This window comes from Lissotriton helveticus, chromosome 9 (assembly GCF_964261635.1).
Source record: "Lissotriton helveticus chromosome 9, aLisHel1.1, whole genome shotgun sequence".
Taxonomy (NCBI): domain Eukaryota; kingdom Metazoa; phylum Chordata; class Amphibia; order Caudata; family Salamandridae; genus Lissotriton; species Lissotriton helveticus.
Window position 1 is genome coordinate 720,508,684 of NC_136070.1, and position 27,185 is coordinate 720,535,868.

Genomic DNA, 27,185 nt, shown 5'->3' on the forward strand with positions numbered 1-27,185 from the left:
TTTTTTGCTTGTTCTCTTCCTTGATTTTTGCTTTCTGTTCCTTGTTAGTTCGTATTTGGCACTTTTTGGCATGTTTTTTCGACTTAATGTACTTTTCTTGAATGTTATGTTTCTCTCTAATGTTTGTATTTCTTATTTCTTTTATTTTAGTCAACCCCCTGCAGTGTGTTCGCCCCGGCTGTTCTCCCCCCTCCTCACCTCCCATCATGTGTAATTTTGTCTCATGGAACGTTCGTGGTCTGGGTCACCCTGTCAAGCGTCAAAAGGTATTGTCTCATTTATCTAAGCTTAATTCACAGGTTGCCTTCCTTCAAGAGACCCACTGTACGGATTCTGAATCCTCCAAACTCAAGAGACAATGGGTGGGCCAAGTAGTATATTCTCCGGCTGTTGACAACAAGGGAGGTGTTGCAATTTTATTTCATAAAGGTCTATGTGCCCAAATTCTCTCTTCCAAAGCGGATACTGAAGGTCGCTGGGTTCTGGCTAAGGTTGTTATCCAAAACAAAACGCTGGTTTTTCTTAACATCTATGGCCCTACTCGCCCTTCTCCTGAATTTTAGAATGAAGTTAAAGTTCTCATTTCCTCTATTGACTGTCCCAATATTGTTATTTCTGGTGATTTTAACCAATGGTTGGATCCTTTCTCTGACAGGCTCTCCTCTACTAAATTTTGTCCTGACAAAACCCATAAATGTTTCCAATCTGCCATATCCTCCCGTCCCTTATATGATGTGTGGAAAACGTGCAATCCTGATACCTTAGAATACACGTTTTATTCCAATGTGCATCATACTAGATCTAGGATTGATTATATTTTAGCAAGCAAATCTCTCCTCCCCACATTGCATAAATCTGAAATTGATTCTATTTTTATCTCTGACCATGCCCCCGTCTTTGCAACCCTTGATCTTACTCTTACCTCTTCCAAATTCAGCCGTTGGAAATTCAACACCTTCCTTTTGTCAGATGCGGTCTATATAAAGGAGGTTCAGAAGTTTATAGCTGAATTTTTTGCTTTTAATGTTCCTTCGGACACATCAGTTCCTAATAATTGGGATGCCTTCAAGGCTGCCTTGAGAGCTTTTACAATCTCGTATGTTTCCAAAAAGAAGAAACTTAATACATCTAAATACTCGGAACAACTTACCTCCGTTAAGAAACTGGAGCATTTGTATTTCTCATCTAAAGACTCTGCTGCCCTTCATAATCTTATAAAAGCGAAATCCGCACTGAATAAAATAGCCACAACTGAAGCATGTAATACTTTATTGAAGATTAAGTCTAAGTTTCATGTCCTTTGCCGGAGTACTATCCCGAGGCGACGTGCATTATATCTCCCTGTATGCAGACGACCTCTTGTTGTTCCTGGCGGATGTAGATTCGTCCGTGTCAGGGGCACGTGCCTTGCTTCGAGAATTCAGGGACCTATCGGGCCTTCGGGTTAATTGGTCCAAGACCTGCCTCTTCCCCTTAACCTCTCGCTGTGTTCAACCGGCGGTGCTGGATGGTCTGCGCTGGGAACCGGATTGCCTGCAGTATCTCGGAGTTCATATATATCACAACCATTCGCTACTGTACGAGGGGAATGTGGGAAGGGCCATGAGGGGCATCAGAGGTAGTATGAGGTTTTGGCATGTCTTCCCGTTATCTGTTGCGGGGCGGATAGCCTTGTTAAAAATGGTGGTCCTGCCGAGATTCCTTTATTTTTTCCGTACGTTGCTGGTGTGGATCCCATCCTCCTTCTTCCGCACTCTGAGGTCCGTGGTGATCGGCTTTATTTGGGGCACTGGCAGGCGACGGGTAGCCCTGAATACTTTGCTTAGGGCCCGGGATGAGGGTGGTATGGCCGTACCAGATTTTGAGTGGTATTACTTGGCTGCTCAACTTCAATGGCTCACGCAGGCGGTGGCGCGAGAATTCAGAGGAACGGACGGCCCGCAGGGTCGGCTTGTGCAGCGCCATGTTCTGTCCTTTATTGTGCTCCAACAGGAACTTCGGCTGGAGCAGCTGACCCTTGAGGAGCGTACTCTTCGCAAGTGCTGGTTGCGCTGCCACAGACGGGGGGGGTGCCGAACGCCCTATGCACCGGAGATACCACTGGGGATGTGTACTGCCATCCCGCACGGCGGAGATTGGTCGGCGCTTGCAGGCTGGGAGGACCTTGGGGTCCACATGCTGGGTGACATATCGGGACGGTGCCTTGCAGCCGTTCGGTGCACTACAAGAGACATTCGGGCTCCCGCGGGGTGACTACCTGTTGCAGGCGGCTTTGGTTGCCGGGATTCAGAGGCGTTGGAGGATGGGGCTGGTGGAACCGCCCACGTCACTGGGCTGCCAGTACGTAGTGATGGCGGCTGGCACGCATAAGGCCATCACATGCTTATATAGGAGACTGGCGCTGGCTGAACCCCCTCCCCTTGATGGGCTGCGGGAGCGCTGGGAGGCTGACCTCGGACGGCAGATACCGGAGACGACTTGGCCCCAGCTAGTACGTAGGGCCTGGAAGGGCACCCGAAATGTCTGGTTCCAGCTGGTTCAATATTATACACTCCATAGGGCATATTGGACACCTGCCAGGATCCATCGAATCTTTGGAGGAGCGCAGTCGCCCTGTCCACGCTGCGCTGCGGGGGACGCTGACTTTGCACATATGTTCTGGTCCTGCACGGGGCTCGGCACGTACTGGATGGATGTTTTCGCTTGCCTGAACGCGGTCACGGGTCGGCAGATTGATGCAGACGCGGGTGCATGCCTGCTACTTTGGTTTCCCCATACTCCTGCCACTAAGGTCACTAGTAAATTTTATGATTTGGGGTTCATAATGGCCAAAAGGGAACTTACCCTACACTGGAAATCTAGAGGGGGACCCAACTTCCTGAGGTGGCGGAGGTGTTTCCTGCAATGGGCCTCCTCTGAGAGCACTCTCCGATTGCAATTAGCTAGGCGCGCAGCTAATGATAAAGCGATGGAGACAGCTAGGGCGTGGAGCGCACTAGTGATAGAGTTGCAGTCGCTAATGGAGGCTGATGATGGTGGGGAGACTGGCGAGCTGGCGAATAGGGCAGGGGGCGCGGGACGGAATGGGGTGGAGGCCGCAGGGATGGAGGGAAGGAGTTAAACTGAGAACCGGAGGCAGGGAGGGGGCGGATTGAGGGGGTTACCGGGCTCCGGGGTTGTGATACTGGAATTTGGCAATGCTGGATTATACCTGGAATTCTATGTGGGCGGTGAATGAAGGGGAGTGCCACCCGCTGTCGCAATGTTGGACCAATCGAACCGTAATTGGGGATGTGGGGCACACTGACAAGGGGGGGGTGGGGGTAGAGAGGGAGGTGGGATGTTATGTTTAGGATTTGTTGAACGGGTATGTGTGTACAAGGCGGGGAGAAACGGAATATGAGTGGGATGATCTGAGAATTGAAATTGTCTGTTTTGTGCACAAATTAATAAAAACAGTTTAAAAAAAAAAAGTCTAAGTTTCATGGAGGTCAGAATAAGGCTGGTAAAATGTTGGCAAATTATCTGAAAATCAAGTCTGAGCGTAAAGCTGTGGGCCCTATCCTGAATGACTCTACGAATTCACTAGTTACCTCTGACGAAGATATTGCAGAGGTCTTCCACACCTATTATCATAATCTTTATACTGATGATACTCACCCCACAGATCAAAATGTATCCTCTTTTTTTGGCAGTCTCCCCCCACCCCCCACGCTACCTGATGAATTTGCTCAATTAGAAAAGGATATCACTCCTCAAGAAATTCTTCTGGCCATCAACTCCCTCAAAAAATCCAAGGCCCCTGGCCCTGATGGATTGCCAATTGAGTTTTATTCTGCCCTCCATACTATTTTTGTGCCTCAATTGCTACAATTGTTTACCTCTTTTATTGCTGATGCTAAGGCCTCTGGCTCTTTCTTGGATGCCCTCATTGTCATAATTCCTAAACCGGATAAGGATCATTCCCAATGTAAAAACGATCGCCCTATTTCCTTGATTAATTATGATTGTAAAATTTTTGCCAAAATCCTTGCATCCCGCCTTGAATCTATCATCCCCCTTTTAGTTAAAACGGACCAAGTCGGTTTTGTTAAAGGCCGACTTGCTGCTGATAATGCCCGTATGTTTGCTAATGTCATTTCCCACAGCAAAAACCTTAAAGTCCCTCTAGCTGCCTTATCCCTAGATGCGGAAAAGGCTTTTGACCGCATTAACTGGCATTTTATGTTTCGTACTTTGCATTGGTATGGTTTTGGTCCCTCTTTCATTTCCTTGGTCAAACTCCTCTATTCGGCTCCACGTGCCAGCATTTTTGTCAATAACCAATTTTCTAGATTTTTTCCATTAGGTAGAGGAACGAGACAAGGATGTCCCTTATCCCCGTTACTTTTCATACTTTGCCTTGAACCCTTTCTTCAGCGAATTCGTTCTAATCCCCAGATAACTGGTTTTAAAATTTCCTCTGTTGAAACTAAATTGTCTGCCTATGCTGATATTTTAGTGTACATGTCTAACCCTGTCACGTCCCTTCCCCCTTTTCTAGACAAAGTCCTCCTATACTCCTCAATCTCTGGGTATAAACTCAATTTATCTAAAACTGAAGTACTACCATTAAACTCTATTTGTTACCAATACATGTTTGCCTCTACTGACTTTGCATGGTGTCCCTCCAAAATTAAATACCTGGGCATTTGGTTCTCCCCTTCCCTTACCGATACTCTTAAAATCACATTCATGTCCCTTACTCAGAAGGTTCAATCTCTTCTTCAAAGTTCGTCCCCTTTATTCTTATCATGGTGGGGTAGACTCGACACCATCAAAATGATGATTACGCCCCATATATTATATACTGTATCAATGCTTTCCATGAAAATTCCTAACACTTATTTTACTCGCTTAAATTCCATTTGTTCCAAATTTTTGTGGAACAATAAGCACCCTCGCATTGCCTTACATAAGCTCATACGTCCTAAATCGGAAGGTGGGGTTCGTTTTCCTAATTTTAAACTCTACCACTCAGCCTTCCTCATTAAGCAATCCTTTTTCTTTAGCTTTTGATTTTCATGACTCCCCGATTCCTAAATGGGTTACCTTTGAACGATCATTGTTACAAGGTTTTTCCTTTCAACATACTGTCTTTATGTCTAACTGCTCGTTTTTATCGAAGCACACAGTTTTAAAATATTCACAAACTTTATTGCATGATATATTTGCTAAGGATTTATCTCCACTCCAATGTTTTTTGTCCTCTTGTGTCTGGTACAACAAATTTCTTAAATATAAGGGCAGGTCTTTCTATTACAAATACTGGAAAGAAAAGGACATTGTTTTTGTGCATCAGTTCATTGCCAATAATGCCATTATTTCTTTTCCTGAGCTACAAGATTTGTATAAGTTACCCTTGTCGTTTCTCAAGGAATATGTAATTATTACTAATGCTATCTCTTCATACTTATCAACCTTTCCTTCCTCTGTCACTCTACCTACCTTCTCTCCTTCTTCCCCTCTTTATCCTCTATTTTCCCTTCAACAACCCAAGGCTGCCCTTGTTTATAGAATATGGTCTTCAAATGTTGTGGAACGGCCTAAATCAGCTACTGAGCTCGCTTGGGAATCTGATTTGTCTGTCTCTTTATCTGTTGATGAATGGGATGGTATATGGAGCAAACTGTTTAAGACTTCTGTTGCAGCCCGTATTACCCAATCATTATATTTTATTTACCATAGATCCATTCTCACCCCTCTTAGTATTGCCAAGTTCTCACCTTCCTCTTCTACTTTATGCTGGTCATGTTCTTCGTTCACTGGTACCCTCAAACATCAACTTTATGATTGTCCCCCTGTTTTAGCTTTTTGGAACTCAGTTTGGGATATTTGCATGCGTATATTTCAATGTTCTGTTCCCTTATCATTCTTGTCTGTGTTTTCAGGTTCTGCTTCTGTTGATATAGATATTGCTCCTTCTAGTATTAGATTACTGGATCTTTTTATTGCGGTTGCGTTTAAAGTAATTTTATCTTGTTGGAAGGATAATTCCAAATTATCTGTTCATACTTGGTGGAACTTTGTATGTGATGAACATAGGATTTCTATTGCTTCCTCCTCTTCTGTCTCCTCTAAAATTAAATCTGATCTTCTTTGGCTCCCCTTCTCCAACTATCTTTCATCGCCCCCTTCTCTCTGATTGCTGGGCCTGTATATCCACTGTTTCTCTTCCCCCCCCTTCTTTCTTTCTCCTTTCTCCTTTTCATTTCCTCTCTTTCCCTTCTCTTTTCTCTCTCTCTTTTTTCTCCCTTTTTCCCTTCTTTCTTTTACATATGAACCATTATTTTATAGTTTTTTCTTTGCATTACATTGTATCACTTGGTTCTACTGTATTATTATGTTATCTTTGCTTTGTACTTTCTTTTAACAAAATAAAAATTTCTTAAACTGAAAAAATCTGTCGTTAGCATTGTGTGACGCCCAACTTGTATTTTGCTGCTTCTGTCGTTGCATTCAGATACATGATACAAGTAACATCATACCTACAACAAGTCAGGACTATTGGCTTTGTCACTGGTTGTTAGTGGCATAAGATAAAAGAGCAGCAACTATGGCTTGTATATAATATTGAAAAAGCTTCCACTTGAAGCCCTGGTGACACCACAACAATGTTTTTGCTCCTGAGTTTCAAAAAGAGAAGGGAAATCCTGAGAGAAAATGACTCTTTAAAGGATTTCCCTTCCCCTAAAAGGCTCACCTGGCATGACGTCATGCCGTGACCTCCACTAGTGAGAAGTGAGCAGTGTGACCACGCGCACATCGATGTGCCGCTGTCACTGCAGTCTGGGGAAAAAAAACAGACCGCCTGTGCCAGGGCACAAAACAGAACACGATAGAGACCTGTTTAGAGGTCTCCTTTAAACAAGCATTTACAATGCAATGGTCTCGGCATTATTAAAGGTAGAGCTATTGGCATTGCCATGACTTTTTTTTTTAAATCATAAATAAATGGCATTGTCATTTACACTGCCAATAGCTTAATCGTTAAATAAATGGCATTGTCATTTACAATGCCAATAGCTTAATCGCTCGCATATGCATGACCTATTGCATTTACACCCATACAGAGCCACACACACACACACACACACACACACACACACACACACACACATACACATACATACAGAGCCACCCACACAGAGTCATTCACATAGAGCCACCCACACACACACAGAGCCACCTACACAGAGCCACCCTCACAAAGACAGAGCCACCCACACAGAGCCACCAACAAAACAAGAAAAACTAGTGCAATCAGGGGGCAGAAGGTAAGAAAACGATAGCTTAATCGCTCGCAAATGCAAGACCTATTGCATTTGCACCCACACAGAGCCACCCACACAGAGCCACCCACACAGAGCCACCCACACAAAGCCACCCACACACACATACAGAGCCACCCACACAGTCATTCACATAGAGCCACCCACACAATCAATCAATCAAAGATCTATATAAACACCAATATCTATATGGTTATGCAGTTTCGTCCTCTACATATTTGCCCATCAGAAAGAATCACTGCAGCTTTATTTAAAAACATGCCACGTTTTTGCCTTTTCAAATATTAATAACTATAAGACATATCTACCGTGTGAGCATCACAAACTGAATTATAACTATAACTAGGTCCTTGAATGGGAGACTTTTACACTATGACACTTGTTGAATCGACCTCAGAAAGATGAGAGGCTGACGCAGCCCTTTATTGACTCAGAACTATGCAGTTCACAAGGCTGGCACTCTGCCCACAGATTGATCCTGCGGCTGCTTCCTTCTTCTATGTCCAAATGGCACGGGGACACTGCTTTAATGTGTCACTAGCAACCGGAAATGCACTCCAGAAGATTATTGCATAGGCAGACTACGTTACTCAGTTTATTTATGGGCCTTATCCGAACCCAGCACTGGAATAAGTTACCAGGAACTTCCCTGTCTGAATTAATACTAAAGTGCTTACAACTCATTAACTTTATTATTGTGACTCAGATTATCTTCTTTTTACCACTTAAGTAGTAATTTATGGCTTCAAATTCCTGAAAACATACTTACACATTTAATCTAAATTACCACAAACAACAACAATTCCGCTTGAAGTAAAATCCGGAAATTCACTATAAAAACACAGATTGTAAGTGACACAGAAAATACATAATATAACTATTCCCAAAGCAATCACTTCCTTTACTCACAGAACCCATCTTAAGAAACATTGAGGGTATAGGGCATGATCGAACACACCTCTTATCTGGTCCTACTGGCCCATACCATTCCTAGGCTGCCTATGGGCTGGTGCTGACCAAAAGAACATGTCCAAAGTTCGTATGAGGAGCCTCCAACATGTGAAAGAATTTCAAAAACTCAGTCTTCAAGTGCAACTCTTCTTCACCTGGATTGACTACACAAACTTCGAAAACCAGAACATAAACCCTCGTCTAATATTTATTTGGTTTATTTTATAATATGTTCTTTAGTATGGTCCTCCGGCTGCCAAGGTCATATTTCAGAGGACTAAGGGTCAAACACAGAGGAGAATTGGAGAATAAGCAGGTGGCGGGGAAAAAAAATACGTCAATTAGTTTACGATTGATGATTCCTACACAGAGCAGAACAATTTGGTCTTCAGTACTCTTCAGAACTTCCTACATCCATGTTCAAACAGGGTGCAGCGTAAGAGCCTTTGCAGCAAAGGACTCGGACCCTAAAACTGTGGAGCGCCGGGGGATGGGTCAGCGCCCGGGGGGGGCTTGGGTGACAAGGAGCGCCGGGGGATGGGGCAGGGCCCGGGGGGCGACAAGAAGGAGTGCCGGGTGACGGGGCAGGACCCGGGGGGGGGGCCTGGGGGTGACAAGGAGTGACAAGAAGGAGTGCCGGGTAATGGGGCCGGGATAGCTCTGGAGAGGGCCTGGGTGGCAGAGGTCTGGCCGGGCAGTATGGCTGGCACAATAGTGCGGTGTAAGCTCAATGGCCGGGGGGGGAAGGAGACGGGTGCTGAGAGGGGGCCCCTAAGCCGATACATTATTAATAAAAACAAACACGGCCCCCAGTCCCCCCCGACCCTCGAATGCTGCAGCGGGGTGAAGCCTGCGCTGAGATCACAAGTAAAGATTGTAAACTTACTGTGTGTAAAGCAAAGGCGGTGGAGCTTTGAGCGTCGCTGCTGTCCAGGTGTGGCGTCGTGTCAAGAAGAGCTGCCAAATGCTAGTTTGGGGGCATTTAAGTAGCAAACCAGTTTGGGGGGGAAAAAGGGGTGTGTTTGTTAAATAACAAAGGTTTCGCACTTGCCTTCAGTCTCGCCAAGAAATGCACGTGAGCGAGAGATGCTTTGCTAATGTGCACTCGTCTGCCGAGGAGGTGCGAACCTTACAGGTCTCCGTAAATCCCTAGACTAGCTCTGTGTGGGTGTGGCATTTCATGCAAATAAAAAAAAGACGCTACACAGCTCCCCATAGCGCCTCAGCTCTGTACACTAGGTGAGGAAGTAAGATTTGCGAAATGCCCCCAGTAAGGTGGCTCCGGTACCAGACGCCTGTAATGGCGTGCATGTGAGCCGGCCAACCCAGCTCCCAAATCAGCAGGACACGGCCCACCGGCAGCGCTATTTGTGCGTTTTTATATAGCGCGGACTTTACCCGAAAGTGTCAGAGCGCTTCACAATAGGAAGGTTAAGGATACAAGAGGAGAAAATTACAAGTGAACAAATTACAAAAGCAGACGTTAAGTTACATGAGGTAAAAGTGACAATTGTGAGCAGACAAAAAATCAAGAAGTAGCAAACTCGCCGGCAGGCAGCCTCGACCCTTCAAGAAGCGTACCACCCCCCACAAGCCTTTGCCCCAATGCATTCTCACATCCTTCTACCACCCCCCTCCTCGCCCCGCCCCGAATCCCATAGTTCCATCGCTGTCCCTCAGTCGGTGCTCGGTCTCTGTAGATGGCCCATTCCTTCCATAAACTCCTCCTCACTCCTTCCCCCGGACCTCGGGCTCTCTGGTTCCTCCACTCTAATGTCAGTCTCTCATGTAGCCTGTAAATCCTCCCCCATCACTTGCTCCATCGCTTTCTCTCCTCCTCCTACTTGGAGCCCGGGCTGCGCGCGTCCTCTCTCGCGAGCCCCTTGTCCCCCTGCAACACTGACTCGGCCCCTTCTGCAAGCCATGCCTCTGCAGCCCCTGTTTCCTCCTGCAACCACCCGCCCGTGGTACCTCCTGAAGCTTGTGGGTCCTTCAGGCCTCCCCTCCCTTGCCCCTCCTTCATTCATCCCTCCATCCCTCTGCAGTCCTGGCCCGTCCTGCGACCCTTCTAGGTCCATAGGGAAAGCGCAACATGATAGGGACCCATGAGCCTCCCATACCTCATAGATGTCCCTTGGCCTCTGGCTGAACGGGGTCCTCCTGGAGGGCTGCCCCGCCGTCCCCTAGCCCCCTCCACTCCCCCCACTGAAGCACGTGTCGCCCCTCCCGGTGTCCTGACTCCCGTACTCTCCCTCCTACAGTCACCGGGCCCTCCGTGTTCCTCGTACAGCAGCGCTCTGTCCCTTCTGCGGCGCTAGACACAGGTGTGTGCGTGCCTCCGCCCTCTCCTAAGCTGCGGACCCCACAGTATGTAGTTTTGGGGCAGCCGCCAGTAGAGCTGTCTATTGTTACACGAGACACCCCCTTCTTTCCCGCAGCCCTTCCACCTCCTGAAACCGAGCTCCATGTAGGACTATGCTTCGGACCTCTCCCGTGGACCGCCCTTATAGACAGACTGTCTGGCAGCAGTCAGCCACCTAGAGAGTCGCCCCCGCCTCTGATGTACTTAAAATACACCCTCCCCTCCCCGAGATTGAAGTATAATAAGACTTGTACCGGTCCAAGGAGGGCAACTGTGGGGTCCCAGCCACGAGGCTCACTCAGCGGACCTTACAGCAAGGCCGCGGGGTTACTCTACCTGAGGTGTGGGGAATGTGTGTGTTTTGGCAAATAAGACAGTTTCCCAAAAGAGCTTCCTGTTGCTGCTTCCAAACACATCCCTGCCCCATCTCTCTGCCCCCTACTAGTACCACCACCACCACCACCACCACCACCACCACCACCAGTACCAGTACCAGTACCACCACCAGTACCAGTACCAGTACCAGTACCAGTACCAGTACCAGTACCACCACCACCACCACCAGTACCACCAGTAACACCAGTACCAGTACCACCACCACCACCAGTACCACTACCACCACCAGTACCACCACCACCACCAGTACCACCACCACCACCACCACCACCACCACCACCACCTTCCATGCGCCTCACACCCGCTGGGGGTCCCAGCCACCCCCGGCCGCCTCCAGCAGGGGGCACCCACGCACCTCGCAGATCACAGTGCGTCCTTAATTCCATCCCAACTTTTGCTCTCCCACCCCCCGACCCGGACTCTCCGGTCCTAGCTCCTGTGTACGGAGTCCTCCCTCCTCATTCCCGGCCTTAGCTCTGCCCTAGCTCCGCCTGATTTCAGAATCTGCTTCCCTGGTTCCCCATCTCAGCGTCCGCCGCCGCCTCTCTCACCCACCACTGCCTGTAAGTGTTATCCTTGTGCAGTCAGACAGCGCGTGCCTCCAGTCTGCAGCAACCACAGCGCCCTCCTCATCAGTGTACCCTCTGCACCGCTCCACCCCAACAGACCTCCTCTCACAGCACCTTCTGGAGGCGCAGGTCCCACGAGAACCCCTCCTTAAGTGCTAACAGGGCAGTTCACAGCCTCACACTCTGCCCGGTGTGACAGGGTGGGGGCAGTAACGGGGCACTTCAAGGAAGCTACCCCACGGACACCAAAGGGGTCGCAATGCACATGGACAGCGGTGCCATCGTGAGGGCTGTGACATCTTGAACCTTTCCATGTAGTGTAGACACGGACAGCGGGAGGGGCGGAGAAAAAAGACGGCGAGAGCAGCCTACCTCAACCTAACCAGCAGCAAAATGGCGGCTCAAGATTCCGAAATTTTTCGGATTTGGGGGCGTGTTCGGTGTTCTCAGAATGGGCGTGGCCTAAAAGTGGAAAGAAGAACACCGAACACACCTCCAAATCCGAAAAGGACGGAGCCTATTCGGAGGGACAGCTCTCTCCTCCAATGGCTGGCCTCCGTTTAGGAAGCCAGCCAATGGGAGAGAGGCAAAAACAGAGGCGGGACAAATAGTCCACACTAAGAAACATTAAATCTCGGTACTTCCGGTTCTGCCTTCGGCAGACCGGATATTACCTCGACCTAAAAACGGGCGGTGCTCAGACCCAATGATACCTGGCCCACTTAAAGCCCTGGGTAGTGGAGCCTGTAAATATCGAAAATAAGAGCCGCTAATTTCCAAGGTTCAGATGGGCTTGCTGTGACAAAAGCAACCTCACAGAATTTAGAATTCCGAAATGACCTGGCTGGGAACTGTAAATGCATGCAAGCCATGGTGCTGGCCCCTGCCTGCTGACTCGGGTGGATTAGGCTGAAGCTAGTAATGCACTAAACTGCGTGCACCGTTGACTTTCGTTAAATTACATAAATATTGGCGTCAGTAGCATTTTATGCTTAATCTACTGTACATGTGCTGAAAAATAATTTGGTAAAAAACAAAGCTTCATTTCCCAGCGCACGTGCAGCAGAGGTAAAAGCCATGGCATGCATTTGTTTACAGTTCAGTCGGTTGAGGAGGAGGGCCACATAAAATTCAAACTTAAGTGTTTTTCTTTTTCATATTGTGAAAACCATCAATTGCACTATTCAGAAGCCTCGAGCTGATCCAGCTGTATATCTCTCACAAGACCTGCACGATGTAACCATTAGCTGTGCACAGGGACCTGGAAGGGCGTTGCGGGTCCTTATCGTGTATGCTCAGATGTTAAATAGGACAACCATTTGCAATGCAATAGGTCTTGCATTTTTGAGAGTTTGAGCTATTGGCATTGCAAATCACAATGCTTTTAATTTATGTGTTTATTTTAAACCAGATAAACAAAAGGCATTGTCATTTACAATGCCAATAGTGTGAACTCACAAATGCAAGACCTATTCCATTGCAAATGTGTGCTATAAAAATAAAAATAAAGCATTAGGAGAGAGCGTGTCCTGCACAGGCAGAAAAAAGCTATTGAAGAAAATTGTGCTTAGAGGCTGTAAATAAAGCCCACCGAGCAACAACACACATAACAGAGGGGGTCACCATGGGAAGTTACAAAATGAGACAAAGCGGTACTAAGAAGGGACTACTAAGCCTGTTCACCAATGAACAGCCACAGTGTACAGTGAAAATGACAATGGAAAATGTGAGCGGAGCTTCAAGTTCCTACCTCAATACAGCATGCCTCGCAGAGCAGCATGCGCTGCCCAGGCTCAACCTGAAAAAGGATGGGTCACTATACATATGTCCTGAAAATCATAGCCACAGCAACATTAATTTGTATGTGAGAGATGCTAACCACGAGCTACGTGAAGACCTTCCGAGAACCGCCAAACACAAAGAGGACTCAACCCAAAACCTTTAGTGTACCCCAAATTCTCTTTATTCTTACTAATAGTCCCCCCACTCCTGTTCAACAACATGCAGTTTGCTTACAAGAGATCCACGCTTCATTTAATGCCAGGCATTGTAGCGCTGCATGTTTGTACTTCCACAATGTGGCCCCCAAAGAGCAGGGACCTTGGGGGCACCACCAATCAAACAGGTGACTGATTGAATAGTAACATTACAGACTATGACAAAGTTGCATTACTCTGTGCCGTTTATTACTGGACATCTGATAAAATGTTGCCTCTGAGGAATGGAGAAGTGTCAAGAAGCGACTGTGCACAATGTTTAACTCTCCATTTCATTTGACTGCTCTGCACAGATAGGGTTCCTGATTCAGTGAAATGCTTTCCTTTTTTGTTTGCATTAGTTTTAAGCTTTTGAGTTATTTTTGATAATTTCCATTGAACCCGTAGATCCCAGCCAACTATCACAAAATAGTTTTCTTTTTGGCAAACAAACGTTTGTGGGGCTGGATGTCTAAGTCGATAGAACATCACACTTCAACCCAATAGTCCAGGCCGGGTTTGTGTTCCTGTCCAGTGTCCAGGTGTTGTCATGTTTGTGTTCGTACACTTTAAAACATATATATATGTCGCTGCTTTTAACTGAATGGCCTTTAATAGCTCATTTTATAATTTGCTGGTGTTGGAATATTTTTGATTTTGTCTACTTTTGAAATATGTAGATTTTTCCAATGGTGCAAGCCATCCTATGTTCACTACAATGTGAAAAAAATGCTTAGAAAGATTTAGGACAGCATTTGTTAGCATTTCTTCCTAAAGTGGTATTTTAGGTCACCAAACAAAGGAGAGTTGTGAAATGTGGTAAGGAAAAATGCCCCTTCCTTGCAGGTACAAACCTATGACATCCCTTTTTTAGGTCTCGCCTAGCGTTGCTGCGCACATGCGCTGCTCGCTCAGCGACATTTAATGCAGATGAGTACTTTTCTATAAGTGCTTTAAGCCCCGCCCCTTATTTCCATTGGCTGGCGTCACCGTTTATGCTATACGGTGGCCAGCTATTGGAAATAAGCTATCTGTGTTGCCTCTCTTTGGCTTTTTGTGCCAGCCCACTTGGAATGGCTCGCCTGCTTTCCTTCTGTCGTAAGGGATTTCCTATCTTTATGGGGCCATGTGTTTAAAAACATGGCATGAAAATATAGTGTAGATAAGGGTCTAGAGGGAATTGATTAAGGACTGAAAACACCTGCGCTCCCAAATCACAGTTTACACAACTAATAAGGAGATGCCCAGTCGAATCTGAAAGGAACTGGAAACAACTGAATTGCTGCAAAAATGTGGAAGCCCGATTCTGATCGTTTGCCCACCACCTGGCTAGATTCAAGAGTCCATCGGCCCACCCTTACTGGCGGAACATCGTCATCTGGAGCTCAAGGAGATTCAGGTCTAGGACCACAGCCCTGAGCCATCTTGCCCTGCTCAGACGTGAGTCCCTTGCTCACTTGGCCACTGGATTCAAGATAGCCTAGCTGATTAGGATTATGAATCCGAAACCGGTCCCAGGATGCTTGTTTCCGGTCCATGGAAGACATGGCTTGGTAGTTCGGGCTGGACTGTTCCCATGAGGCACAGGGTCAGACTGATTTGCATATGGCCATGTCTGAAATGGGGTGGCTGAGTGGGCTAAAGAATGGTGATGGATTAAAACCAGATCAGTTGACTGGGGGTGAGTGTTTGATTTGCTCAAACGCTCCGTCCATCATCCCCTTTTGTATCGCTGTGATTTCAAGCTCTCCAGAAAGAACGTCCGGGTCCACCGTACGGCAGGCTGAGGCAAGAAGTGTGCAATGTTCTGAGAAAATGTCCTGGGTCTTTGCCACACATCTCTGCAGTGAGGCAATAAAGGGATACCTCCCGCCCGCATATTCCCCCCACCACTCCCCCTCCCCTCTCCATGTCGTACACAGACGCCTGAAGGCATGTTACACTCCACCTTTAGATGGCCTCTCTCTGGAGACCAGGCCATCTTCAGTGTCGTTGGCGGTGCGCGTGAAGGTGTCTGGCAGTTTGCCCAGTCACCTCAACGTGATTCCTTGAATACTCCCAGCGCGTGAGGCAAGCCTGTGTCTAAAATAACCACATCAGCAGTGTCATCAATCCGTGCCCGCATCCTGTACGAGATGGAATAAAGCCGCCACCGGCACAGGCGGGCAGTGAGTACCGGTGCTCTGCGACGCATACCCTCACGGCAAGCAAAGGAGACCCGAGGGATCCCCGTTATCTGTACATCCTCCACACCCAGCAAGGTTTCGGAGGAATCTCCACCGCCCCTGTGGATGTCTCCTGCTCCGGTGTCTTTGTTCCAGGTCTCTTCTACTCCCGATGCACTCCACTGCCTCAGAGGGTGTCTCCCGCTCCCGATCCTCCCTACTGCTGAGCGGGATCACTGTTGCCTGTGGGAGGAGACTAGGGGAGGGGGTCTGATTCAGCTTTCTAGTGTGTCAAGGGCTATCTGTGCCCCACAGACAGCTCTGCTGGTCCAGGACGGGGGATGTTTTGCCAGGGGCTGCACCCAAGGTTTGTTCTGGGGAGCTCTCTAGCACCGGTGGCTATTTTCCGTGGCCAGTCCTCCACTGGAGGTATTCACTTCAGGACTGTGCTGCTCCTGAACCTCTCTGCTGCCTCAAAGCTATATTCAGCAAAGAGCAGGGCTCTACTGACCGAGAGAGGCTGACCGCAAGACTGATACTTTTGAGGTGCACCGGTGACAGCGATGAAGAATTGTGCTGCTCCTAAGATTGTTCCCATGCCACTTGATGCTTCTGGTCTCTACGGCGCCTTTTTACTTCTCAAGACCCCCGAACGGCATCTCTAGACTGCCCTTCAGGTCGTCTGTTGCACTTCTCTGCTGCACCAGGTTCTCTCTATTCAACCCGGTGCTGCGCCCGAGGGTTCTCTGCCTCGCCGGGTTCTCTGCTCCTCTGTGCTGCGCCCGGGGGTTCCCTGCTGCGCCTGTCCCCCCTTGTCCACTCTGTGCTGCGCCTGGGGGTTTTATGTTATGACGGGACTTCTCTGTTCCACTCTTTGCTGCGCCGGGTCCTCTGTGCTGTGCCCGGGGTTCTCCGCTGTGCCAGGTTCTCTCTGTTCCACTCTGTGCTGCGCCTGGGGTTCTCTGCTGCGCCCAGTTCTCTCTGCTCCACTTTGTGCTGCACCAGAGGGTTCTCTGCTGAGCAGGTTCCACTCTGTGCTGGACCCGGGGGTTTGATCCTGCGCCGGGTTCTCTCTGTTCCACTCTGTGCTGCACCCGCAGTTTCTCTTCTGCCCTTTAAGGCTGCCGGTTGCTTCAGACTTTCTCTGCTGCCCCCTGGACTGCCAGCGGCACCTGGACCTCTGTTCTCTGGGTTTCTTCAGCTGTGCCAGAGGTTACACGCGGCTCCAGAGCCATCCTGTTGCCCCCATCGTTTCTTGTTGCCCCTGGAGTTCTTTACTCTTCCAGGGCTCGCTGCTGCTTCTTCAGAGGGTCCATGCTCTTTTAAAAGTTACCTGCTGTTCCAGCAGGCCGCCCGGGGCTTCAGCACTTCGCACCCACACCATGGGTTCTCTGCCGCTCTACAGGCCTCCCGTTGTGCCTGCTAATTGCCCGTTGCCCCTGGAGTTCTTTATCCTTCCAGGACTCTAGAACATCTCACCTGTGCCACGGGTTCTCTGCCTCTCTACATGCTCCCTGCTGCATCCACTGATGCGGAGGCCCAACTCTCCCAGCATCCTCAGCTATGCCGGGCTATCTGCGGCTCCGGAGGCGTCCTCAGGACCTGGTGTCTGTTGCCCCCGCAGTCCTCTGATCTCCCAGGATTCACCGCTGCTCCAGAGGTTCACTGCTCAACTGGAGTTCCCCGTTCCTACGGCGTTCTCAGCTGTGACTGCTTATCTGCGGCACCGCAGGCGGCTGCCCCTGTTGTTCTGTGCAGGCCCTGAAGTTCTCTCCTGTTCCAGGTGGTGGTCGGCTTTTCAGGAGTGATGTGCTTCTCCAGAAGCTCTTGGCTGTTCCAGGGGTGCTCTACTGCGCCGAGGTTATGCTGCCTGAGCCTCCAAGGCCTTTCCTTTCCCGATATCTGAGCCTCGCCGCTTCCAACCAACTCCCTCTCCCCAGACCGCTCTCCTTCCTTTGCACGGCTGGCCAATGAGCTCTTGATAGCTAGGCCTGATTGCCAAAGCAGGTTCCCGGCCGCATCAGATGACAGGGGAGATCGCGACGGTGGTGCCCAGCAATCTACGCTCCTCGCGCCGCTGGCACGACGCAGCACGTCCGCCTCCATGCACGCATGGCCAATCAGTTATGACGCGCGTCTGCTTTCTGGTTTTTTCATTTATATTTCACGACATTACTCGTGAGGTTCATTATCCGGGTCTGTTCTGCCTTGAAAGAAGGTCTCATAAGGCAGCATACCACCTCGGACTCGACGCACCGCGACCTCATGCCACATTTACGGCTAGAGCGAGAAACCCACGCGCCTTAACAGCACAGCTTCGCACCGCTGGACTTCAGCAGCTACATCGAATGTGCAATGTTTTTTCTAATTTACATACATTGCTAGTTAGCAAGAACTGCAGTTTTGGCATTTCTAAGCGCTATAATAGGAGCTACCCTCACTAAACCGCAAGTCACTCAAAATATCAGCTGCAAGCCCTGAACTGGATTGGGCACCCGCCCCTTACTTACCCGCTGTGCGCGCACCCTCGCCATGAAGGCGGCTGAATTTCTGAAACCTTAGTGGTTTACCCATCGGCTTCCGTCACTCAAGTTTCTGCGCCCTCTGTAGACTGCGCGGCTCTCTAGATGCCAAGACGAATGCCCTTCGGTTGGGGATCTGTTGCACTGGCAATGGGCCACGTTTTCCTCGCAACTTTTTGGTGCCACCAAGTGGTACGTCTCCCTTAGGAAACAGGATATTTCAGGCGCTAGCAAGATGCTACTTTTACCAGGCAGGTAGTTGCGTTGAACCACACACTGACCCTGCTTCAACACAAAACCGAGAACACACTTTTAAATAAATATGTACACCGAATGGCTCCATAACCCTACAATTTCTGAAAGCAATGACTCCTGGTAACAAGCAATTGCAATGCAATAGGTCTCGCATTTACGCGAGTTTAAGCTATTGGCATTGCAAATGACAATGCCTTTTATTTATGTTTTAAAAACAAAAACAAAAATAGAAGTCATTGTTCTTTCCAATGTCAATAGCTGAAACTCACGTAAATTGCATATTGCATTGCAAATGCTTGTTTTATTGGGAGTCAGTACTGATGAAGGTGCATTCACTGTTTTATCAAGTACATTGTAGTGTCCAATTACTGTTAAATTCCGTCAGTGCCATTTTATAGTGTTGGGATCTCTCTCTCCCCATCTACTGGTCTGTCAGTCATGTGTTTTTACTCCATTTTGGGTCATTTAATTACATGAGAAATGTTTAAAATAAACATACATGCCAACATTTTAGAAGACAAAAGTGGAATATTTTAGAAAAAGAATCGTGGTAATGTATTTGCCCTATTGACTTATGTTGCAGCCGAGGCAATTTTAGGTGGGAGACAGAGAAAATAAAGCCATTTTAGGTTTCGAAAATCGGTGGTCTCCTGCCTGAATGGGGTCTATTGGAAGGTATGGACAAATTATGTTTACTAGGTTGAGAAGGTTCATGCTTTAAGTTAAAAATAAAGCCTGAAACGGCTCTTGACACACACCATGCCCTTGCTTTAATGGACCATCAACGTACTTCAAAAGTGCGAGGGTGCCCTTTCAAAATCTATGCTGTTTAGCAAATTTAAATGAAAACTCTGCTAGAAAATGCTCCACTTGGCAGCATTTTTCAAAGTTTTCACAGTAAAAAACCGTGGTAAAACATCATAGTGGAGTTAATGTGACCGGATTTTGTAGCGTGTAAGCGTTGGAGGAAGTTAATTGGTAAAGGGTGATACGGCGGGGCAGTAACACATCACAGGTGCTTAACAAGCATTTACAATGCAACGGTTTTGCCTTTGCAGCCAGCATGCGATCCTACACGCAGAACCCCCAACAGCACAATTTACAAACTACAAGCATTGGCATTGAATTTAAAGCATATTTAATTATATATGATGAGACAAAAATAATAATAAAAAAGCGTTGGCTAATCCTACGAGTCGAAATGCACATGACATCTCTTATGACCAAGTAAATTCCAGCAGCAAAAGTCCCATAAACCAACACATACCATAAACACAGCACCTCAACACACAAGTAGCGTTTCAAGGCACTGCTGCCCCTCTCTAATCACATGCTGATGGATGTACCCCGTCCTAAAATTAAAAGTGAAAGGGGAGGGGGGGCGGGAACGGACACACGGACGGGGGGGGGGGGGAACGGCGGACAAAATACATAAACTTACCTGATTGCCTCGTGGGAGCCAGCTGCCCCTTCCACCATTGCCCCTCCAACTCCATGGCATGGGAGAGGCGCAGCTCCGGGACACCCGTGCACCGCTCCGACCTGTGGTTTCAAGAAAGACAACGGAGAGTGAAAGGGGAGGGGGGGCGGGAACGGGCACGCCCTGACAACAAAAAAAAACAAACTCCTGACGGATAGAGGAGTGACGAGTGCATACAGCGGGACCTGGCCACGGGCAGCGGAAGCATTTACGGCCGGAAACACGAGGGGGGGGAAGGGGGGGGGGGGGAGGGGCGGGAACGGGGCACACACGGGCAGCGGGAGGGGGGCGGGATATCAAATAAAAATGCAGAGCACTGACCACAAATGAAGCAGGGATTACCCACCTACCACCCTCACACTGAGGTGGATGCCAGATCACCAAGCCCATCAACCTGTGTAACTGGCCCAGAGGGATAAATCTATGGCCGTTCCCACACTACTTTGCTTTACTAGTCCGGAGCAGGCCCAACAGTATCCCTCCACAGAGCTCGTAGACAAGCACTGCACCAAAACACGAAGAGAGCAAGTAATTGGCGAAGCACGACTTTACTGGAGCTGCCTTACATTACAACACATTGCCAAGGAATCCTTGCCAGGATCCGAGAAATATTTCAAACTTTTCTCCTCTCCTGCCAAACATCTCTACTGCTAATCATGACCAGTCAATCCCTTTGTTCTAACGAAACCATTTGCTGTTTCCAACTGTGGTAAATGCTTTGGCACCAGGCTTGTCAATGCTTTCTTGGCTTCGGGCGCGTCCTCCATCAAAAGGAAAACCAGCCAAAGCAAGGAGCGGGACCGGGACGAAGAAGGACTGCGGGCGGAGGGAGGGGGGAAGAGCAGGACGGAAGGAGCTGCGGGCGGAGGGGAGGGGGGGGGGAGCGGGACGAAGAAGGACTGCGGGCGGAGGGAGGGGGGAAGAGCAGGACGGAAGGAGCTGCGGGCGGAGGGGAGGGGGGGGAGCGGGACCGGGACGAAGAACACTCACCTGGGCTTCCTCCAGCAGCTGTGGTCGCCATAGAATGACAAACAAACACAGAAGAAAAAAACAAAACGAAACTCCGCCCACCGCCGCGATGACGACATCGCAGAGGCGGAGAGGGAAAAAATAGCGGGAACGCCCCCGAATCTGGTCCGGCCTTTGACGGACAGATCCGGCTCCCAATGGCTAGCCTCCATTTATGGAGCTAGCCAATGGGAGGAGGGGGCGAGGAGGGGGCGGGATACCCGACCCAAACAGAGAAACATAAGGATTTTGCTAGCGCATGCGTACTTCGTACGCATTGCCAGCAAAACCTAAAAACCAAATACATCTGTTATTTGTGTATTCCCACCGAGCCAGCGTAAGGTAGTTCTTTACTGAACACCTTCACCTCTTGGTGGGTGGGCTGTGCTGTTGGGAGTCTGCAAGACGTCTGAAGGTTGTAAAATGCTTTAGGAAGGGTGCAAGAAAGGATTTAGTTGAAAAAAATGCAACACTGGTGCGGGAAAAAAAGGAAAGTAGTTGAGGCAGTGTGAAACATTTGTTTATGTAAAGCAGAGTAAAACGGGATTGTTCTGGAGCTAAAGGGAACGAATTGTGTGAGTCTTCAAGTGCCACCGTCACTGCCCAGTTATTGTCCAACCAAGTCTGCCAAGGGAAACCCAGATGTCCGGCTTACATGTGAGTTTTCATACGGCCTACAGCCCCCCTACCCTGTCTTGCCTTACACTTTGAGCACATATAGAGGGTGCAAGAAGCAATGACTCGCAAAACTGTATGTAACACATATCTTCACATGCAGGGTGAATTCTAGGTCGACCTGTGGAATCACAACTAAAAAGGAAGTAAGTGTTTTACAGGTCTATTTAAAAGTGTATTCAAATTTGTGTTGTAGCTAAATGTGCACCACAAGAAATCTTGTGCACGGTTTCCAACTGCTAATCTGGCACAGACTGTAGCGTTCTTTACTAGTCTTAATCTACATTAGTGTGTGATGACTGATGGTGGGGATTGTGACTGCCAGAAAATGGTATAGCCGCAACATCTGCATGCCCTTTCCAATACAAACCGCAGTCATGACAACAGACCCTTTATTTCGTTTGAGAAAAATATCCGGCATCTACAGCTTCATCCAACTTTTTGTTTAAACTGCATCAGCAACTTCCATGGGCCACTTTTCTCAAACCCATGTTGTCGGAAACAAATGAAGCACAGCCCTGCTATGCTTATCAAGTCCCAGACAACAAATCTCAGTACCCTTTGTCCCCACTTAATCTAGTTCCAAAATCACAGGGCAACTTAGTTCTGGAGCATTATTATGTTGGCTATTGCCACCTCAACTGACTATTACAAAATTACTTTTTGGTGGTCTGTCCAGTGCAACAGTAGGTGGTTGGGATGCAAGTGTTTCCCCTCTGACTGTATGTCTACTTTGTGAGGAAGTCATACCACTGGCAAGCACAGCTGAACTCGCTGGTTGCAAATGGAGTTCCAAGCAGCCTAAGTAAGGTCTATGAGTAGATGGCAAAAGAATAGGAACAGTTGTCACGAAAACAAAAGAGGGGCTTCAAGCAAGTGTGCTGGATAATGATTGGGAATGGGTGTCCGGTGCGGTGCGGAGGTGAAATGGAGTCTTCGGTGACAAGAAGTAGGTGAAGTGGAATGGAGCTTTTGTTAATAGAGTAGAGGAAGAAGGGAGCATGTAGAGTGTGGTAGGAGAGTAGCTGTGCAGACAGAATAGAGAGCCTGCTTGCGGTTACAAATTGGAGGAAAAATGGGTACGTAGCTAGAGGTGGGTGAGTATTATAGCAAGAGCCCTGGACCCTGCCTATGTTGAAAGATTGGAATGAAAAGGGGAATGGCGATGCAGGTGACAGACTGGATACCATAAGGCAAGCTCGGGCCTGTGATGAGCAAAAATGGAAGTCTGATTTGTGAGAGAATAGACGAAAGGGAACATGCAGGCTGTGGTGGGAGACCAGAGGTGGAGCAGGGAGAGTTGAAAAATAAGAGGGTGAAGAGAATGTATGGTATACTTTAGGAGTTGAGGGAAGGAACTCGTGAGTCTGTGTTAGGTCTATGGGATATGCAAGCCTATGGTGCTTGAGGACAAAGGAGCAAATAGGTTTAGTACCCATAGACCAGTAAATCCAATTAGGTAACACCTAGGAAAAGTTAATCTCTTTATATGGTAAGTAGATTTATGTTGTTTTTAGTCCCCTGGACAAGAAGACTTTAAAAAAAAATCTACACCCTGTACCTGGCTCCATACCCACTTTCGTATGCAAGAGTGTAGTATAAAACCTTGAATGAAGAGGCAAGTGTCATTCCTAGGGAAGCTGCACGTCGTCCTTGCCAAGGAACAGGCGTGGCAGGAACCTCCACTTTTGCTTTCAACACCAGCGGCGAAGCAAGTGGGCCCTAGAGAAAGCACGAAAAATGGCTCTCCTCGCCGCTGGTAGAGTCCTAATAGGTAACAATGAGAGCTCTGTGTGCCCCTGTGCAAGCCCTTACTGCGCCATTGATACCTACTCCCCTGTTGCTCACCCCATACCGGGTTCAGCTCCCATGGGCGCTGAATACGAAGAGACGGGCAGACCATAAATCCAATAAGCGCACAGCACACTTAACAAAAAAAAGGAAGACACGCACTGTCGTATTGTGCACATGTATGGTACCGTAAGCAAGTTGTACTAGTTCCATCTCCGCCTTTCAAACACACTGAGCTTAATGATGATGGACAGCGAAGTAGAAAAAAATGACCAAGACATAGTAGCTGGTTATTTATTTAATTTATTTGTGCGTTTTTATATAGCGCGGACCCGAAGGTGTCAGAGCGCTTCACAATAGGAACAGAACTGATACATGAGAACATTACAAGTGAAAAAAAACCAAAAGCAAACGTTACATTGAATGAAGCAGGACTGCGGGCGGAGGGGGGGGGGGGGGGGGGGGGGGGAGCGGGACCGGGACGAAGAAGGACTGCGGGCGGAGGGAGGGGGGAGCAGGACGGAAGGAGCTGCGGGCGGAGGGGAGGGGGGGGGGGACCGGGACCGGGACGAAGAAGGACTGCGGGCGGAGGGAGGGGGGAAGAGCAGGACCGGGACGAAGAACACTCACCTGGGCTTCCTCCAGCGGCTGTGGTCTAACGGCCGCAAGCTGAAAGACACAATCGGGGCAGAGGCGCTTTTACCATCACCAGCTCCGTGGTGGAAGGGAGTAGGAACCGGAGGATCGCAGAAGTGCCGGCAATGCCGGACCAGATTCGGGGGCGTTCCCGGCTTTCGGCTGACGTCGCGTGACGTCGGCAAAAGCCAAAGAATCTCGGGAACGCCCCCGAATCTGGTCCGGCATTGACGGACAGGCCCCTCGTCCAATGGCTAGGCTCCATTTATGGAGCCAGCCAATGAATGACGAGGGCCGACCCAAAGCCACACTACAGTTCTCATCAGGTTTTCGCCTGCGCGAAAAAGATGCGCAGAGCGCATCTTTTCGCCAGGCAAAACCTAAAAAGCAGAGTGAGGAGAGAGTGAAGTATTAGGAAGACTGAACATATCGGGAAGGCGATTACAATGACAGATGTTGAAGGCATGGGTTAGCCTCTTGCGTGCTCATGACTGCCCCCGGCCGCCATGAGTCACGACGGCCCCCGGCCGCCATGAGTCACGGTGGGCGTGCGCGCACGACGGCCGGGGGCCGACCGAGCCACGCCCGAGATTGGAATGTCCCAGCACAGCGGCAGAATTAGCGCCGCAGCGAAGTGGTTAATGCAAGTGATATTTTGCTGTAGGATTACAACAAGTTTGGATGAGGGTTTTCTCACACATTTACGGGAATTGAGCAGAGAAGGTTTGAAAGATGGATGTGTAAATGAGTAAAGTTGAGGAAGTTGGAGAGGCTGGCCTGGGTATCTATTTGGTAGTAGTTTTAGGCTACGAACTTAGCGGGAAGACGTAGATAAAGGGGTGAGTTGGAGTTCAAGGTATGAGCATTTAACCCGTTGAGTGCTCATGATGAGCTGAGCTCGTCATGAGGCACGGTTGAGCTGCACTCATGATGAGCTGAGCTTGTCACGGCCGTTGGAACGTTCACACACGGGGATAATTTCCCCGTTGTGCTGAACGTTCCAAAACGGGTGTGGCTGTGACGAGCTCAGCTCGTCACAAGCACGGTGGCGCCGCGCGCGGCCCCCTCCACCCCGCTGTGCGGGGGGTGGGGGGGGGGACGACACCCCGCAGTGAAGGGGTAAACATTATGTACAGTTTTTAACATGTTTAGGCGGCTTTAAACATACTGTAACAATTTTTTGAATTTGTAGAGAACCCTTGACAAAGGGCCAAGAAAGGCCCGAAATGCATTGGGCTATCAGGATGAACTATGGTGGATTACCTTTGTACACTCCGTGTTTCAGAATAAGGCTTGGATGGGCATTTCTGTTGCATTAAGGATACAGGGAAAACTTAAGCGCCTCATGTGACAAGATGACAAGCAATAAAAAAAAAAAAAGAAGTTTTGGATGAATTTGGAATAAAAATATGTGAAATGGATTAAATCGTGGCATCATTGATATGCATGATGAATCAAGCTGTGCGTCCGGTATTGGGGTGTTACCTCGCTCCATTTTTTGTAGTTGACACAAACATGTGGCTTAGGGCAGCCAACGTTTCCAGGCCTGCACACGGACAGATTAAAAGTAGAATAGTGGCAGTGGCGTACTGGAGGCAATGGTTAGCATGACCAGCAGCTCTGACAAATACTGGCATTGTGGAGGTAATTCCTGGCATAATGGGCACAAATTATGGAAAAAAACTGGCTCTTGCATATCACATGCAATTTTTTTTGCTTATAGGCTCCCTCAGATAATGCTGCCACTAGCACATTGGAGGTAATTATTGCCAGAAGGGAGGACAACGAAGGTGGGCCGGAGCAGCAATGACAAAATGCTGGCACTAACATATTAGGAGGTAATTTTTTTGACAAATGAGTTGCCCATGATATATGGATGGCCTTAATGGCAGAATTCTTGCACAGACATGTATGTAATATTTGACTTGGGGGCATCCATGACAACATGCTAGACCTGGCATACTGATGTCACTTTTTGACATATGGGGGCCTCCACAGCACATTTTTAAAAAACAGGGGTCAGCTTATGGGAGCATCAGCTTTCATTGGTTTGGCACACAAAGAACGTGAATATTTAATGAGTGCCTCTTGAGAGCCAAAGCTTTTTAGCAAATTTATGTGAAAAATTGTACTTTAAAATGCATTATTGAACTCCCTTTTCCTCTAAGTTTTATCACTGGAAGGACCCCAAACTCCCCATAGAAAAGGTCGGGCTCACTTGCTTCACTCACACGAGTTCAGGACAAGGATTTTGCCCTACAGCTTTCAAAGACTATGTCAGCACCCTAATATTGGAGGCATTGATAAGACATTTGTATGTGTTGTGTTGTTGTATTAATCATACTGTTCTTATGCCTCTTCAACTATGTCAATATAGTAATGCCATCAGGAATAAAGTTGTGTGACCTCACTTCCTGGGAATATATAGGGTTAAAGGTCATATAATGTTACTTCCTCTGGTGTTGTTAAGGACAAAATGCGTGCTTTGTCACGTCCGCTACCCCAGGCATGTTGGTGAATCTACGTCCATATTGTGTGGTTGTGTAACCTATATCACTTACACTGTTGGTCCTATAAAAGGGATCGCAACCTGCGACAAATGATAATTTTCCATAACACCTCAACAACATAAAGCCTTTTTTAAAGAAACTGAATAATAACCACGTTTTTTCCATTTTTGTCCAGTCACAGACCGTTCAGAAGAAGATGCGTATTAAGTTCAAGGCCATGTTACCATTACAATGTGGCACAGATTCTTACTGTTGTACCACTTTCCTGTAGGCCATCCACATACATCGGCCCCTGTGGCGCAAGACTAAGGCCAACTCTTTTATGCAGTTCTCCTTGCAATCCATTGGCCTCTTACCTTGGCAACTTTGATGATGTCAGGAATGTGCAGATATGCCTGGACTGGGGGCAACCCTTTGCCAATGATATAAGCCTCGTCGGCCTTCTGTCTGTGCATCTGTCCGGTGTCTTGCTCCGAATACACTGCCACAGTTCGGATTCCTAGCTCGGTGCATGCTCTGAATACACGGATCGCAATTTCACCTGTGGAAATTAGATAG

At 48.3% G+C, this 27,185-nt stretch overlaps 1 protein-coding gene across 3 annotated transcripts in view; it reads right to left on the minus strand.

Moving 5' to 3' along the window:
• Positions 1 to 27,185, minus strand: part of PC (pyruvate carboxylase) — a 2,151,284-nt gene that overhangs the window by 1,601,998 nt on the left and 522,101 nt on the right. For all 3 annotated transcript variants that reach the window (XM_078660828.1, XM_078660829.1, XM_078660827.1), the window contains one exon: positions 26,984 to 27,168. In XM_078660828.1, the coding sequence (XP_078516954.1) occupies positions 26,984 to 27,168 (185 nt within the window). The remainder of the gene's footprint in view (positions 1 to 26,983; positions 27,169 to 27,185) is intronic.